Raw genomic sequence first — 18,419 nt, forward strand, 5'->3', positions numbered from 1 at the left:
TAATATTTCATATTTCACAAACTTCTTTTATGTGAACAATTTAATTTTTCTAAATTATTTCTTTCCCTATCCACCAGCAATGTTATTCTTGAGTGGAAATATTCAACATGGCAGATTTTTCCTGTTGTATTTCAGAGTCTAGATTTTGTCTTTTGTTCAGAATACTAATAAAGTATGTCTTAATTGACGTACACTGCACAGTTTAAAATTTGTAGAGCCTTTTTGCCTTTAAGAGAACCTGTGCTGACCCCCCCCCCCCAAGCAATGCACAGTCGGCCAATGCATAAATGAGAAGAGAAGGGAGAAGTAAACTGGGTCAAGGAATTCATCCAAATATATTCACTTCTAACACGGAGTTTCTTGAAAATAATGAAATTGTCATTTATTCAATGTTAATACATTATATTTAAAATTGATACCACCTGGAATAATTTAAAATGTAAAAATCAACAAAATCTTTCAGGAAAGAGTGTTACAAGTTGATTTACATGTTATACCACTATACATAAATCAATTGAAATATACATTTTCCAATCAAACTGGGCTTAATTTAGCTGCACAACAACATTATTACAAGCCCCCTCTTCTCTCTCCCTTTTCAGGCTTCAAAGAAATCTTAGAATCTACACAGAAAATTGCTGCAAAACCGCATTTTCCAGGGTCTACATAGTTACCGAGTGCTTATAATCATGTGGTCATAATCTTAATGACATAACAATTGTAAGTTCATAATGATATTAATTTTGAAGTATTAATAATATTGTACCATAGCGTTCAACCCTATAGCAAATATAGAAAATGGAATTAAAAATTATAACTACATGTGCACACATCAAGATTTACAACTGAATAAAAACTGGTTTAATCCACATTTTTCATTAATATGAAAACACTGATTAAAATAATACTTCAAGCAACTGCCTATCCATGAAGATCATAAAAATTTTAATTAAAATTTACATAAAATATGTATGTCTTATTAAATATATGCACCACAACAATTTCAAGACCATAACCATTTTGAATATTGTACTGTTTAACATCAGTAAACCTCTAATGCATTTTTAGTAAAGAGAAGAAAATGTACATAATGGCAACATTAGAGATCACAGTCATGAGAAAAAAAATTGCCTCAGCCCAGAATGTCATTTATGATGGCAACTATAAGAAGATGCCAGTATAATAAGTATAATGCTTGCTGGATTTATAATGAGCTTCGAATGTGCAAAAACAATCAGAAATATTGTATGTAAATATGCACATATTTACTTGGAATAACATTAGTTTCATTCACATGCCATATATCAATGCTTATCTTTAAAAGAAATGGGCTTTTTTTCTAAAGTACAATTCAATAATGTTCACTATAAATTACAATTTAGAAACCAAGGCCATATCTTCTTTCAGCCCCCATATCCTCATTCTGCTGACTCCACCATCTGGAGCCACAAATAACCTAATGTGGCTTATTGTGCCAATAGTTTGGACCTCATCTTTATAATGATGCTCTCTGTTGGGTGTCATTTTCTGTGGTAGTAGCAGCGTTTTCCAAGGAGGCCCTGACATTACACTCAATGCCTGCTGCTCCCCACTTAAAGGTATGTTACATGCTAGAAAAAAATTGCATACTTATGTAGAGATATTTTCAACTTAAAAGTCATGCTATAAGTCATGATAACAAGAATAGTAAATAAGGATAAAGGCGTAGAAGTTAGCCAAATTAAAAATAATAATGGTATCTGTTAGAAGTTCAATATTTGTCAAATTGAATCATTACGAAAACAAGAAGCCATAATACCTTCAATTCTGCATGAATCTGGAAAATTGCCTTTGAAGTGTCTCGTATCCAATGTAATCTACAAGAAAAAAAATAGCATGATAAAGTTTAAAAAATATACAATGTATTTTTCTTTAAGCCTGGCTTACATGCATGAAAGTGTGTAAGTGTACTCTTCTTAACATAATTGTATTTTTTATCCATGTTTTAAAGTATGTGTTAACATGTCTGTAATTTTATATAATGTTAATGTCTATACATTCAATCCCCTACATTCAACAAATTTTCGTCCAATAAACATTTGCATACCTCTTTCACAACTCCAGGGCATCCTAAACGGAACACCGCCCATTCACATCCTAAAATGGTTATATCAGTTAATCTTAGTTATGCTTAATGATCATCATACTCATTGAAAGCATTACCTCTGTTTTTTTAATGTGGTTTAAAGATTATTTATGATTCTACCAAACAAAAACATGAGAAAGCTAATCCTTTTGTAACAAGACACACACAAAAAAAAAAAAAAAAACACTGTGTGACGATTAAATGAAAAATAATTTACACTTACCTGGTACTTGAAGAACTCCTGATTTATCTGCAGTTAAGACCGCAGGCCTATCCAGCTAGCATTATAAAATACAGTACTGTCAAAGTTTTGATAAGACTTCAGTTTGATATTGTTTATTGCTATAACTGAATAAAATATTCCAAGTGGTATCATGAAAAATTCATTTCATTCATTGACAATCCTGAAAAAAATCTTCAGGTTGGTAACAAAAAAATCTTCAGTTTGGCCTTTTCATTGTAGATGATTTTGCATTGTTTCTCTGAACACTGTTCCACTGAACAAAAATGTCTGGTGTGATTTGTCTACAAACCACCAAGTAAACTACATTACAATGTTCTTTGACAGAATGTATCAACTTTGAAACACCAATGACAACTTTACAACTAGACAGCAAAGTGTTTGTATATAATACAAAATAAAATCTAAATGGATAATTTCATGTGCATGTTACTTACTCTCCTTGCGGTTTCCCAGCCATCCCCCATGTTTTCCCCAGTGCCTGGTGCCACTAAATTTCTGGGATGGCCAAAATGGGCATTACTACTGCCCAAACACACACCACCATTGACCATAGCTACCAGGTCCACAACAGTGTCCTTGTCCACCAGTGACCAGTCCCTCTTGGCTTGACCATACACCCGCAGCCTGGCAATACCTCCATCTAAAATAAAAAACACTTGTACAGTAATGACTCGATCTTTTCAATGGGTAAATTTATCAAATTTTCAGATACATTATTTTAGAGTAATTTAAAAGATATTTCTGTGTAGCATCTGTGGTGCTTTTTCTGTAGAAAATAGAACTATAAGGTAGTCTATTTTTCAGTTTTGTTGCTACCACTCAAAATGAATGTTCTAATTTCAAGAATTTATGACTTAAAAAATGCAACATCTGAAAAATTCACAATTTTCCCCTCTGGAGACTCAGCAAAAGATATAAGGCTGGGAGGGCAGAAATCTGCAAGTGATTGCAGCTTTCAATGAAAAACCTTAATTTTTGCAAAAAAAAAAAAAATGATGTACAGTTGACTACACCATTTGGTACAGTAAATGACACAATGCCTATAAAAAGGAGATAAAGAGTCCTAAAGTACCAGGAATATAAAGAAGAAACGAAAGTAAGAACTGAGTGGTAATAAATGAACTAGTGAAAAAATTTGCTGTTACATTGTGTGGTGCAGGAAACACCATCATGAACGGTTGTCACAAATTACCAAAGCTAAAACTGATCTAGGAAAGGATGTGGTATTGATAGAGGCAAGAGAGATTTTGATCCAGACACAGAGACATAGCTTCTAATCAAACCCTTAAAACAACCCAAGTTATACTATTAATAATGTTTCCAGCAAAAAGAGAAGATGTAAAAAAGCTTCAATTGGTCAGTGCATAATACAAGTTTACACCCACAGGGATAAATGCATCATCACGTTGCATTGTGTTTTCTAGTATCCACTCTTCACAAATGTAAGCTTTCCTCTTGCTGAGATTACACTTAATGCATCAGTGGCTCAAGGAACAGAGTGCCAGATTATACTTCTGAACACTTTCAGTTGTGTTGCTGATAATGTTGACCACAACACAACATATAGCAATAATTGATGGAAGAAAAACATCCCACAGAATGGTAGCTGCTAACACAAACACAAACCTGGCACACGAAGAAGAAAAAAAAATTAATTCAACTCTGTAAAAACATCAAGTCATTTGTAAGGGTATCTTAAGCCATTGTATGAAAACCAGTGTAGTTTGTCAGACACAGGCAGCACCTTGGTGAACAGTGGCAAAATTTGGTAAAGGTTCATTTTTGGGTTGAATTTGTGTGTTCTTTTTTCCTCTGTAAGACCATTGTGATGGCATGTTGTCAAATCATGTCATCTTCATGTTTTCCTTACATGATCATGAGCATTTTTTGCCCCTGAAAAGAAACTGATTTTTTTTTTTTTTTTGTTTTTTTTTTTTTTTTTGCAATGAAGAGTATTTCACCAGTATAGGCTGTTGCTGTCTTTTTACTTTTCCCCGAACTTGTGCATCAGCCCAGTACGGCCATTCCACAAAAAGGGGTACAATTCCAAAACAAGAAATGCAGTGATATGAACTTTGCAAAACTGGAAAACTTTTTATATTACTTTGATGAAGAGGTATTCAGAGAGTAGTAGAAGAATTTTAACCCACACCATTACTGTATTTAAAGAAATATGCACGTGTAAACATGGTACAGTATTTTTTTCGTTACGGAGGTTAGGTAACATCTAAATTAGGTTATATTTCAATCATGCCAAAGGTCACAGGCTCCATATTTGATTCAATTATTAAGATTTTGTATGTATTCAAAATTTTATTGCCCATTTAAGATTTCTCTTCAATTATAGAAAATGCGGTGCAAACACATTGGTAATAAGTGGCTCGTTTTCTATAAGTACAAAGCCTGAGATATTCCAATTGTAATATTTTATTTATCATTGGGGACAAACTTGCTTTTTTATCATACTATTTGTTTATGAACAAAGTGCTATCAATCTATTATGATATGAGCATTGATCAATGAGCACACACATATCCAATGTTCAAATGAAAAATGAGTAATTTCGTAACGGAGGTTAGGTCATTAATAGCGATCATATTTGTTTTGATATTTCTTAGCTTAAAGTAGACTTTACAGGCTGAATTCGGAATTTGTAGTATTACAGATACGACAAATGTTACATAATAACATAGAAAAATTGATAAAACATGTTTATTCAAACCAATAAATGGCAAATTGTTACAACGGGTTGTTTTGCTTTCTTTCAAGGACTACATAAATACATTTACCGCTACTGGAGACATTTCACCGCTAATATGTTGATCGATGTATCTGTAGAATTCATATTCCATATTTTACCAGATTAAGAGTTTAATTTATAATCTTAGTAACAGAGGTTAGGTAAAACTCTATAGTTTAAATTATGTCATGCATTTAAACCGTTCAAAATCTTTCACAAGAAAAGCTTCGCGGTCATTAGATTTTTTTTCTTTCTCTGTAGTGTTTTTGTAGCTCTGTATTTGTAAGTGGCATATTGGTGTCTGTATAACAAAACATTAAACCTACATGTACATGATCGCAGCTATAGGCAATAAAAAACAACACAATACCCGAGAAAGTTAATGTATACAATCAAGTAGGCCGACAATAGACACGTGTTTGTGGATAATTGTCCATTTAAAGTTACTGGAAGCATCTAGAAGATGTTAAAAACTATTATGTGCTACTGAAACAGTAAAATAGGGCCTAATAACCCCGCAGTTCTACCTGATAAATACAAGCGTTGCTTCAATGCTTAATATATGTCGCCATATGTCTCCCGTGAAAATAATGTCTGCTACATGTACGCTAGTACTGATGTCAGCTAGTACCATTTTTCTTGCCAAGACAGTGCTGAAAACTCCTCATTTCGCTTAAAATCAGAATGATAAGTTCAAAAAAGGCATCGACAAGTGACAAATGGAAATCAATTTGAAAAAACAAATCACAATTTACCCTCGATTTTATAGCAAACTCGAGTAAAAATTAAATGGTTAGCTTATCTTGATAGAATTATCAGCTATATATGTATATTTTATGTCTATATTAATACGGGGTAATGTCTTTAACAGCAAGCCGTATGAATGCATACTACATCAGAACATAGAAGTAGAACTACTTCTATGATCAGAACTATCTCACAAAACCACAGAAATAACGTTTTAAAATATTAACAGTCATTTTTATAACAATTAACTTATTTCGTAATGGAGGTTAGCATAAGGGATGTAAGGTGACACGCACTCTTTTTCAGTTTTTATCCTCGGGATAACTTTGCATAACTATTGAATGAATTTTTTAGGAAGAAGTTGGTCCTTGCTTAACAAAAATGATGTTTTTAACTTTATAAAGCAACATTTTCTTCAAATTTGGTCCGTTACTGAGGTTAGGCTCTTAAATGCGACACCCCGACTTTTGTGAGTTAACATTCTCTATGATGGAACGCATCATTCAAAATTAACAAATAGCAACTTCATGTATTAAGAGTTTGAAAAATGCACAGGAAGGCCATTTAAGAGCATTTTCTTTTATTCTTACACTGACTTAAAAAAGCGTTACGGAGGTTAGGGGTTACTGAGCGACATTGATTAAACTATGACAGTGACGTAACTAACCAACAAATTCGACAGAGAACACCATGTATGATAAAAAGAAACATGAATCCAAATTAGTTGAGGACTAAAAACACTAAAAGACGGGAAAATATAAACTTTTTCTTGTGGCAAATCAGCTATAATACCGAAGCGACACGTCGAAATCGTGCTTTTTGCAGCATATAGACCCCCGGGGTTCCCGTCAAAGCAAGTGGTACTATATTAATTGTTGTTTTTTAAGTAGAACACATCGGGTCTTGCTAAAAAAAGGCTAAAAAAAGCTAAATTGCAGATGCTTTTACTACCGAAAATAAGCTGCGACAGGTATTATTCAGAATTGTACCCTTTTTCGTGGAATGGCTGAGTAGCATAGCCCTGACATTATGATGATCAAGCTATGGAATGGAATAGCACTACTGATCACATGAACCCAGAAGCCCTGGAAATGGCAAATTTAGGATAATTGAAAAATGTCCTTCTAGACCATTCAATCCGCAAACATATGATGCCAAATAAGTAACCATGATAGAAAAGTCCCTATCTATCATTAATACAGAAACATACCAGGGTTTTTAGTCAATAGAATTGTATGGAATTTGTTCACTGAATAATAATATACATTATACCAAGTGCTATTTTTGTATTCTTTTATCATATGATCTTGTTTCTATGAATCTTGAAAACTAGTCAAGTTCTATACCTGGAAACATGTTCAACCTCAGATGAGTCCACAGTTGCTGTCTTTTTACTCTAAAAAAGTTATGAAATGATGTTTTGTACCCAGGCTTTAACTCTGATATTGGAACAATTGTCTCCCAATTCTGAAATGAATAATATGAACAAAATGATTATCTAAATATAATCACAATGAAAATTTATTTTAATTTTGTAGCATCAATACTGAATTAAACAGTATAATATATAGATTCAGAGTTATAAAAATTTCATTTTACTATTTGTAGGCTTCATATATCAACTTTAAGAACTTTTCACTAAATTGACTTGTATCATAGTAGATAGCTTTATCAGATAATCAGTTACGTATTTGGGCATACAAAAAAAATGTCTGTTATAGTTCAATGATAAGACACCCATCTTTCATCGCACCATGTATGATTAAGTTCATAATATGGATGTGTTGTATGCTGTGCTTGTTTGTGGCTTCTCTGTTCAAGCAAAATGAACAGATAAGGGTTTGTGATGACAGAGCATAGTTCCAAGATGGTGATCTTGCAGCAGACTAACCTCTGAATTTAATGCTGCAATCTTCTTATATTCAGCTTCAGTAGCTGCTTTGCCTGGCTTCCCATTACGAGGAGAAAATTCTAAAATTGGTAAATTTATTTCAAAAGCATGTAATGATGTTTCAAAATACCCCCCCAAAAAAGCAGCAGGGTACACAGTGATCATCAAATCTCAAATGCACCTCACATTTCAAACTTCATACTTTCTAGCATCAGTTAATGCCTCAGGTTTTAAGTTGCATTGTTTATTAGTCCTTTATAACCTTAAAAGCAACACAAGTTGCTAAAGCTAATGAACATTCTGAGAATATCTCAAATATAAATACTAACCTAGAATGGAAGTACTCACTTTTTTTCAAATTTGCAGCCTGGATTGAGATTCTTGGAGTGTAATTTCCAGTGAAAAAAGAGGTGTCCACATCAACACCAAAAATTACACCTGAGACACCTGAAAAACAAAGCACAGGCATCAAATATCTATACCTCATTACCAAACTAAGTGATGTACGCAAAGCTTATTGCCTGGACTTCAAACAGTTGCAAGAATGTGGCCTTAGCAATCAAGAAATCAAGGCAAAGAGCATCAACTATGAAAGCACGTGAAAAGGGCTTTTTCTTTAATATTAAGTTTCTGTCAGTACAGACTTTCATTCATTTTTAATCTCCAGTTATTATAATAATAAATGTAAAATGTAGCATAAAGAGAGGTGGGCCTATTAAATGCCACAAAATAATATTTTGTAGGAATTCATAGTTTTCAACACACCAAAGTTGTCTGTCTGACCTAGTTTCATAATGAGCAGACATTTGATGTCTGTGCTGAAAAACACCACATACAATTCAAAACCAACAACAATAATCCTGAAATGCCAGACAAACATTTCTTTACAATGCATGTGTCATTGACAACATTTTACATCCACATTGCACCCACAACCCTGTGACCCTGTATGGCACTGACTTTGCATGTCAAACTGCAGTATAATACATAAAGCCAGAGAGTTCACCTACTCCCCAACAGGCATCACAATCAAAACAGGTCATCCTGTACATAAGCCATAGTCAGAAGGTGCTTGGATATTCCACCCTATTCATAGACATTCTCCCTATGTCTCTACTCCCTACCTGGGCCTACCACCATGAACATACACGGGTGTCTGAAATGTCTGAAAGTTTGGTACTGATCATATGAATTTACTGTCCATTTTAGAAATTTTGATCACATTTGATGCTGATTAGAACTGGAAGGACATGCAGTTTGCACAGCAATTTGTGTTAGTGTCCACTTCTATTAAACCTTCAAGGCTTCAAGTAATATTAAATCAATTGATATCCACGGTCTAAAAGCAAATATTGACTAAACTTCAGTTTGTGTCAATGATACAATTGACAGGGAAAGTACTTTATAAGAAAAAATCATGCATTTAGCTATTTGCTTTAATTCCTCACTTCAGATTATGCAGTCATCATTAGCATTTTTCTGCCATGTATTATTATTGTTATAAAATTTCACTCGCCCACCCCCCCCAAAAAGAGCAGAAAACCCCAAAGACATTGAGATAATGACCACTTGTTCTGCAGAGAGAAAAGCAAAAAAAAAGGCAACATACAAAAGACTAGACAGCAAAGCTGGCAAATTTACAGACATCATATAGGAAACAAGGCAGTAAAGCTAACACATGTTTAGACATTACACAGAAAAAATGCACCAAATTTTTAAGGCCAATTTTGATGCTCTGTTAGATAATGCTTTAAAGCACCCCGCACACAGTGAGCACTTGACGCATGCCACTTGCGCTGCGCCAGATGCTCGCGCTCCTCAGCTCCCCACAAACGATGTGCTCTTTGCTCAGCAGAGATGCCTCCCGGCCTGCCCCTATCAGACACACCACGAACTGTGGGATCATGTGATTAAGGAAACATTACATATTTATTTTTTTTCTGAAAGGAATGGCAAATGGTGACCACGTTAATCAATCAGACTAACTGTGTACATTTTTGTTTACTTTGCTGGGGGCTGCCATTTTTCTTTGTTTCCTGCTACCCGCACATGCGCATTGTTGGCATGGTGTGAGCAATCGGGGCTTGCACCCCGCACACGCTGAGACATTTGCCTCAAGAGACCAAAAATATCAAACACATGAGATATTTTGCTCAGCCACGCGAGAGGCAAAAATCTCACCAAAATACACCCGCACACGATGAGAAAACGGCGCAGCGCAAGTGGCGCATGCCAAATGCTCACCGTGCGGGCCCCTTAACACAGCATAATCACTCTTACCCTCTTACATTATGTTTTACAGTTAGCATGGACATTGAAAAACTAGCAAATGATTCAGTTCCAAGAGATATAAAAGCCACTGAAAATGCATAAGTGTAAAAAATAAAAAAAAATTCATGCACACAAAAAAAATTAATGTAAACCGTCATGCCGACTGTCAAAAGCAATCTGCTTCTTTACCAAACAAAGCCACTCTATAGACTTAAAGTAAAAAATATGGTTTGGAAGTTATGGGACAAACATCACCAAAATTGTGCAAAAAACAGAATAATTACCTTAAATGTAAAAACGATCATGCCCATTTCTGAAAGCAACCTGCCTCTTTACCAAACAAAGTCACTTAGTAAATTTAAAGTAAGACAAAATACGGTTTGGCAGTTATGGGGTGAACGTCATGTGTCAGAAAGAGACAGCGACCGCGACAGATACATAATCAAAAAATACAGAGGAAGAATACTGCCAAAGACACTATTTAAACATCCCAATCAGGACTTGCAGGGAGGGCAACTTCACACTATATTGTCTTTGCATGGTACATGGATGAAAAATCAACATCCAAAAATGGACAAGAAAAAAGTTTAATTGAGGTGATGAGGACAGCAGTTGATAGCAAGAAATGGAGGGGCTTGGCCCATGGAGTGTGTGGACAATCTTCCATATATAGAGGATCAGCCTGATGATGATGATGATAGTATGTGCATTTGCATTGGTTCATTCTCTTAAAGGCAAATTTAGCCATCCCACTTTTGGCAGTAGTAGCAGCAGCAGCAATATTAATAAGGATGAGTATAGCAACAACGTAGTAATGCGTCTGGACTTTTGCTTCACACTACACAACAGATACGGATTGTCCTAGTTTGGAACTAGTTGTAAAATGGTCAAGGGTCCTGAATATTTAGAATGTAAAGCACAGAAAGAGGTTATCAAACTCCCCACAGAGACAATCACCCCCCTCCTGGAGAAAGGTGTTTGATTCAGTTAAATCATTAAAAAAACAATTTACATGTAGTAAAGGACAATTACTGTATATCAACTAGCAAGTAAATTTAATTTTTCGGTCAAAGCATCACATACTAGCCTTGCTCCCGCCATGAGCCTGTAACAGAGTAATGACCTCTGCCATGATCAGGGGGGGGATCCAGACATATTTTCTGACAGTCTTCCAAATTATCTTTATTGATCCATCCTTCATTTTTGACCGTCTTCCGACAGAAAAAAAAATTAGATACCCATCAATGTAAACTTGAAAATCTGACCGTCTTCCAGAAGATGACCTCAATCTGCCCCTGATGATGCATATTTGATGCACCACATCTCTAATGAAGTCAAATACATTCGAAAGAAAAGGCATAGCCATCTACTGGTAGCCTTTTTAAAATGGATGAATGTCTTGTTTGTTATGTCAAACAAACTAGTGTTCAAGAAAGCATAATCATGATATAAAAATATTTTCAGCACATGAAAAAGTACCCCTCTTCAATTTTTTCAAAATCCATTTACAGGTACATGCCCAAAATTTGGACCATACATAAGTGTTAGAAGGATTACGTATGTTGCACAGGTAACTTGGCAAAATCTTAGCATTTATAATTTTTCAAGACCACTATATATATATATACTTTACATTTATTGGGAAACTTTATTATACGGTAAATAATTCATGAGTAAATAGTCTTTTTTGCTCCCTGTATTATTATGAGCAAAGCATTATTTTAAGTAAAAGATAGGTAAATTAAGAAATATACAACAGGTAATTTCAAATTAACATCATATCTCTTGCTTGAAAGAAAACCTGGTTTATTCATTTTGACAATTCACTTTCAGTTAACAGGCACTGCTAATAATGATACCATGTCGGAGGTCAGTTTCTTGATTCCCTTCAAACCACAGAAGCATTTAGCCAGAGACTATCTGAACACTTGGTCTGATACAGAGGTTGTAACTAAAACTGATGGCAGTCAAGTTGTGAATGTTCTCCCAGACCCAGACCTTGATCTTAGCCAAAGTTTTAATAGGTACCAAGTGCTTCAGTTCATATGTCCTCAGTGAAGTTTCTTGCATTTGCCTTCTTAGACATTCATATTTTGGACTTCTACCCTGATAAAGATACCAGAAAAGAACTAGAAGGCTGGGTCAGGAAGGAAGAATTAAACAAATAAACACTTGTTTTACTTAGAGAACATGTCTTTGAATGCAAGAGGTCCATAAAGCCACTGCATAACGCAAGTTTGAGCAAGTATATCAGTAAATCTCTCTCACTCAGCCAGCTACAGATGAAATCAGAGGGTCTCCTGAATCAGCCTAAATCTCAAATAAAGAGCAATCCATAGATGCAAAACCAGTGCTGATGCATGAAGCAGCGCAAGATAAATCTTGTGGCTAGTTTAATATCCTAGACATGTATCTATCCAAACCAGTACAGCAGGGCAAGTCAATCTGCTGATGTTTCTGACCTTTCCACATTTCACCCAACCCTACCTCCAAGGTCAGAAACATAAAGGCCTATGTCACCGAATTTCAACAAAGCACCAAATCTGTGGTTAAGTTAGGCGATTTTCCCTTCTGAACTCAAAGCCAAAATTCGACATAGTCATCCTTCAACAGTACATGGAAGCAGGTCATAAAATAATGTGAGAAATGGTGACCCAAGATGAAGAGTCTTTGCAAGAGACATTGGAGTATGAGAGATATCTCACTGAAATATCACACACGGGTCAATGCTTTCAGTGGAGGTCTGCACTGCAAAAGCAGCAACTTATTTCCAGTGTGTAACATCTTGCAAAATGGCAAGCACTGGCAAAAACACCAATGGCACCTGCTGGCTATGCCCTGTATCTGATAAATCATAATGTTTCTAAATCAGAACATTCATCAAACACCCATTTTCAAATCAATTGAGTAGTTTTCAGAGTTTATGTTAATGAAAACAGTGTGTACATCTGAATATACAGGTATATACACACCTAGTTGAATGATGGCCCAATCATGTCCTGGAATTCTTTTCCTTCTTGTCTCCCATCCATCCATCCACTTTCCATATTCTGTGAATACACCCTCCTTCCATTCTGGGATGTTCGGCTGAAAAATTCATTTGAATTCATGATCAAATACAGGAATTACTGTTCCAAATACTTTAGAATTATTTTAATCCAATTTTTTCAGCTAAGTGATAAAATAAAGCAATAAGATTTTTTCCTTTTTACTGTAATTATTTTGGTCACAGGAAAAAGTTTACAAAAATGTACAGTGATTTCTAGATCTTTTCAGTGGGCAAAAATGATCAATCTTTCAGATATATAATTTTAGTATCATAAAAATATTTCTAAATAGGACTTATGATGCTTTCATTGCAAAGAATAAAACTTTCAAATTTTGCTACCACACAATAGGAATGTTTTATTTTTAAGAGTTCATGAGATATACTGCCTTCAGTTAAATCTTTTTGTACTTTCTTGTTTTCCTTGAAGAAGTCAGTCATCAATCGTTACAAAGCAAATAACAGCAAAATGTACATCAAAAATACCTTTAAAAGATTTTCTGCCTCAGCAAACCAGTCATCAGAAGCAAATACAATGCAACCTCCAACCTATCAAAAGATGTATAAAACTTTCTTTTGAATCCATCTACATATGTTTGCCACTTCTCGTCTATCTCAACACAACCTTGAATTTTTTATCATAATTCTATTCACATTTATTTTACTAACAAAAAACTTTATGCACAATATAGTATCTACTGTAGTCTAATCCAGCATGTATTTGAAAATGTCCCAAAGTCATATTTTAATCCTGCAAAGATTTTCATCTTTCCCAATTTTGACCTTAAAAATGAAAAAAAATTTCAAATACAAGCTTGTCTGAGAGCACCAGATGTATTTCTTTTTGAGAATTAGAACCTTGTGAGCATGACCATCTCTCCATCACTCCATGTGAGAAACTCAAGGATATATATATATACTACATTGCTTTTTTTTGCTTGAGGAAAATTTGATTTGGCATAAATATCTTGGATAGGATAACTTAAATCAAAATCTTTCCTTCAATGATATATTAAGCAATTGCAAAATATCACACACACACACACACACACACACACACACACACACACACACGTACCAAAGGACATCACACACACACACACACACACACACACATACACACACACACACATGCCAAAGAACAATCATACCGACAGACACAAAGACAGACAATAATTTCTTACCTTGCTACATGCTAGATCATTGAGCCTAGTATAGTCTGGTGGCTGTTGGTGAGGTGCTGGCGCCTCTATCAACTGGATCTCAGCCATTCAGCGTAGGCAGTTACTGAATGCACCTTGAATTTTCAAAAATCTACATATCATGAAAAACATAAAACATTATCATGAAATACAAAAAAAAAAAGATTATAATTTAAATAAGAGATGGAATAAGGTTACTATACATCACCTGTGTTGTTCTTTGAATTTGGCAATTATATTAATATATATTAAAAAGCTAATTTCCTTAAGAAAAGCTTGTGCAAAAATAGTCTTGTACTGGGCCCATACTTTGCAGAAAGAGTAAAGCACGTAATTTCAGTCTTATTATAAACTGGAAACCTAAAATTCCTCCACGTTTTTGCATGTAAACATTAAAATTTGTATACTTGCCCCTGGAGACAATAAAGACACAACATGACATTTGAAACATTGTTATTTGAGAGTTCTTGTTCTTTTATCATAATTTATGCCTTAGCTCAAGTACAGTTTACACCAACAAGCTTAAAATAATATTTCAAATTCTGCGAGGGATATTGACTGCTGTCAAAGCATATGTGCGAACATGATGGTAACAAGATAAAATATTGTATTTTGCAGCTGCATGCACTATTATTAATTTAATAGGTGGACAAATTGAGCTCAAAGAAGAGGCGAGCAACCGACAGAGGACGCGCAGCTTTGCCAGGACGTGGATACCTATAGCCTCGAGAGTTTGATACACTGGGTGGTCTGAGGCCTTACCTCATTGTTATCTGCGGTAAGTACCTCATCCAATGTGCTAGAGGTACCTGCATGCCGAAAACTGAAGCAAGTACACATGGTGATTTCATTTAATTTTTTTCAATGCTAAACAGAATTTAATCGCAAATTTTGCACTATGATAGACTACTGTATTATTCTAAATTCATTTTTAAGATTCATTATCTGAACAAACAGAACAAAGTAATAGTTGAGCGTGGCAAAAACCGAGGTGTTGAAACTTACCTCCTGTCCGTGTACGACCTTGACTGCTCTTCTGTAATTGGAGTATATGAAGTTCAAGGTTGGATCATTGACCAACCATTGGACCGATTCAGGTGCACACCCCCCTTCACATCCACCACGCACGACGCAATCAGCCTCTACATTGTATTGCACGACCGGGACGGTTAGGTCATTTGTCTGTTTGACCCCTGTCCAGCACCTGAGACGACACTTAGTGCAATGTATTTACAAGTGCACTGGGTGACAGCATATAGTCATCACAGGTTGAAAAATGCTATTGTAACGCCGGCTGAAATACAAGGTCGCGCGAAATACTGTACATGTATGTTAAGATGTGTCGAGAAGATGTTGTACGTGTCTTATGTCTTATCAGCTTGTCGTAGGGCCTATTCTTCAGAAACATAAGGAAGGGGTGATAAAATGAAAATGAAATGAATTTAGTCACCTGTGATTGTGGAAATGGACAGACGGCCTGTGTTAAAACTTCCGACATGTTTCTCGGTAGCAGATGGTCCCCCTTTTGTAAACAGGCTATGCAGTCGAGGATTTAAGGGGCGGGGGGGGGGGGGGGGGGGGGTAAAAAAGGTCAGACAAGCCTAGAAATCCTTTCCATATACTTTCTATATCGGCGGCTAAACCTAACTTTTCTCGAAAAAGCAATTTTCAATACGACCGAATTATATAGCTCGACCATGCAGTCATTATAATTGGTACCAGTGATTAAAGGGCCTATTGTCTTATTTCTGATGTACATGCATCCGGTGCATGTACATGTACCGGTAAATACATGTACCTAGGCCCTACTAGTACTTAAAAAAAAAAAACAGAGGACCTTATCAGATAAGCTGAAGTGAGACCCAACTGACAGCAAGTGGAAAAGTGATATTCTTCAAAGAAGTAGCACACATTTTGACATACTTTACACAATCATTATCGCTTTTATGGCCTACAAACACCGAATTCAACCTGAATCGCTCTTTCAAAATTTATATTATACCATCAAATTGAGAAGCCAGGGTTGGAATATCGGACAAAAAGAAATCTCAGTCATATACAGAATCCAACCCTAGCTTCATAAATACATTAATTGACATTAAAGAGCATGAACGAATTATAGCAACCAGAGTCCGTCTTATCAGCTCATGACCTTATGGTGGAAAAAGGTCGCTGGTCGAGGGCCCCGTATGTACGTGCATTTGCAAGAACGTGCCAACTGGGGAGCATGTTCTGTGTGACTGCCCGTTTACAGCCGACTGAAGAGAGGTATTCACTAACTTGCAATTCAGATCAGTTACAACCTTTTGGACAAATACATTTTCTAGCGATATATGCAAATATGTTTATTTCTCCAATTCAATTGAAAAATGTTTTCTTTATCTCTTGTTAAGAATATTTACCTCTATCTAAAAAGTTTGAGACAAATCAAATCTATTCTTAATGGGAACAGGCTTTCTGCAACTTGTCATTTGTGAATTATTGATTTTGTGAAAGCCACTTTTAAATTAAAACAAATAATACATGTAACATTATCTAATTATTGAATTATCTTTTGTTCTATTTTATGTGGGGTGGAGGTCTCTTGAATAGGGCCTACCAAAAAATTACTAACCTATTCTGCACTCGAGATATCTATATTATATCTTTGTCTATTTAAGATTTTTAACACGTTTTGAATATGAAACTATTGTGAGGGTCCAATTATTTATTCAAAACAGCAGCAACAAAAATCTTCCGGGATAGCTTTAAATCAGGAATGGCGTAGGCCCTAGCTCTCGGGAAATGCGAATGTGTTGCAAAAATTGTGTGAGCACATCTAAAGCAATGGCCGTTTTCACTTCTCAAATTGATTATAGTGAGTTCTATTCAGCTATCCAAACCAAGTTCTCTATTTGAAATAACTAAAGGGCATAATAGGTTTATCAGTATCTGCTGGATTTCTGACACGTAATATTGACATCACACCGCTACGTCCAATCAGACGAAAACAACAGGTCTGGCATTTCCGCATTCTATTGCAAATTGAGGAATACACCAACGGAAAATTCATGTATATATAATTTTTTTTTCGAACAGTGCAAGAACACTTGCGTCATGTCAGCAAAGAACTGTGCGTCTGCTTAATATGACTCAACATTTGTGAATACATGGAACAATGGCTTATTCAAAACAGTTAGTACTGTCTGTCTTTAAAAAACTGAACATATAAGCACTAACCGTCACAATTAAAATACTCGAAGTACCTCGTAGGTGTAATTCACTGACGGTAGGGACTGTATTTTCTCTGTAAGTGAAAACAGTTGTGTATTTTCTCACGTCTCAATGATATCATTCCTATGGTGGGCAATATCAGGAGGGATTTAGGGTGGTGAGGGAGTGAATACAAAATGTTTATAACCCCACGAATTCGCCCACATAAAAATGTTTTTAAAGGTAATGAAGGCCACATTATCATGGGTCCAAGCTGTGGCGTCAATTTTGAAAGATTGGTAATGTAATATTATAAATATCTTGAGAGGAAAGATACGTAAGTATTTTGCATGGCAGAGATGAGCAGAGAAGAGCGGCATGGGCTGCGAGAACCATTGCACAGAACGTATGTCGAATTTTTTTTGTTTTCCGATGAGTTCACATGCACCCTTAACAAAGTGGATGGATAAGTGAGAAAATGAATAGAGAGCATCTTTGGGCACATACATTATCCGTCTTTTTTCCAGGATGACTGTGGCAAAAAGCAATGGACAGGGCATTCCAAGATGGCTTCATAACCAAGGTACTAACAGGCTAGAATGGCAGGCGTTACCCAGACGTAAACCCCTTTGAAAACCTGTGGAATAAAATTTACCAGAAACTCTATAAACCAAGATCTAGATGTTCTTAGAGCCTGGGCCAACATAGTCCCCAGAGATAACTACACCTTTATGACTTTATGCCCAGGAGGACGGTAGCCATTTTGAAGTCATGTGGCTTTCCTACAAAATACTAATGCTGGCACAATAACATATTGTTTGTGCAAGGGCAAAGCACTGGCCTTCAAGTCTGTAGTTAAGTTATTCACTTGAATTGACCAAATTTCAATAAAATACTGTATGAAAAATCCATCACATTCAACTATTATATCTTAAAACTAAATGGTGCAATACTTATGTCA

General features: G+C 35.5%; 2 protein-coding genes and 1 long non-coding RNA gene across 4 annotated transcripts; 2 read left to right on the plus strand and 1 right to left on the minus strand.

Moving 5' to 3' along the window:
* Positions 1 to 356: 356 nt before the first annotated feature.
* LOC106164751 (allantoicase) lies at positions 357 to 15,424 on the minus strand. Of its 2 annotated transcripts, XM_086999706.1 has the most exons (13): positions 15,272 to 15,375; positions 15,029 to 15,089; positions 14,249 to 14,361; positions 13,551 to 13,613; positions 12,991 to 13,105; positions 8,096 to 8,194; positions 7,748 to 7,827; positions 7,203 to 7,323; positions 2,804 to 3,009; positions 2,349 to 2,403; positions 2,087 to 2,136; positions 1,799 to 1,856; positions 357 to 1,610 (listed from the first exon to the last, which is right to left on the minus strand). In XM_086999706.1, exons 3-13 carry the CDS (start codon positions 14,333 to 14,335, stop codon positions 1,372 to 1,374), a joined length of 1,173 nt encoding a protein of 390 aa, XP_086855832.1. In that variant the 5' UTR covers positions 14,336 to 14,361; positions 15,029 to 15,089; positions 15,272 to 15,375; the 3' UTR covers positions 357 to 1,371. The 2 variants fall into 2 exon arrangements, with proteins under 2 accessions (XP_086855832.1, XP_023931797.2); XM_024076029.2 differs by lacking the exon at positions 15,029 to 15,089 and having other exon boundaries at positions 15,272 to 15,424.
* LOC147764439 (uncharacterized) lies at positions 10,661 to 12,993 on the plus strand. The gene is made up of 3 exons (XM_087000717.1): positions 10,661 to 10,718; positions 11,530 to 11,588; positions 11,852 to 12,993. Exons 1-3 carry the CDS (start codon positions 10,661 to 10,663, stop codon positions 12,074 to 12,076), a joined length of 342 nt encoding a protein of 113 aa, XP_086856843.1. The 3' UTR covers positions 12,077 to 12,993.
* Positions 15,425 to 16,575: 1,151 nt separating the features above from the next.
* On the plus strand, positions 16,576 to 18,368 carry LOC147764440 (uncharacterized). The gene is made up of 2 exons (XR_015332005.1): positions 16,576 to 17,554; positions 17,986 to 18,368. It is a non-coding gene; the product is annotated as an uncharacterized LOC147764440 (long non-coding RNA).
* Positions 18,369 to 18,419: the final 51 nt, after the last annotated feature.

Source organism: Lingula anatina, chromosome 1 (assembly GCF_051362555.1).
Source record: "Lingula anatina isolate TDL-2025a chromosome 1, LinAna3.0, whole genome shotgun sequence".
In the NCBI taxonomy this organism is placed as follows: domain Eukaryota; kingdom Metazoa; phylum Brachiopoda; class Lingulata; order Lingulida; family Lingulidae; genus Lingula; species Lingula anatina.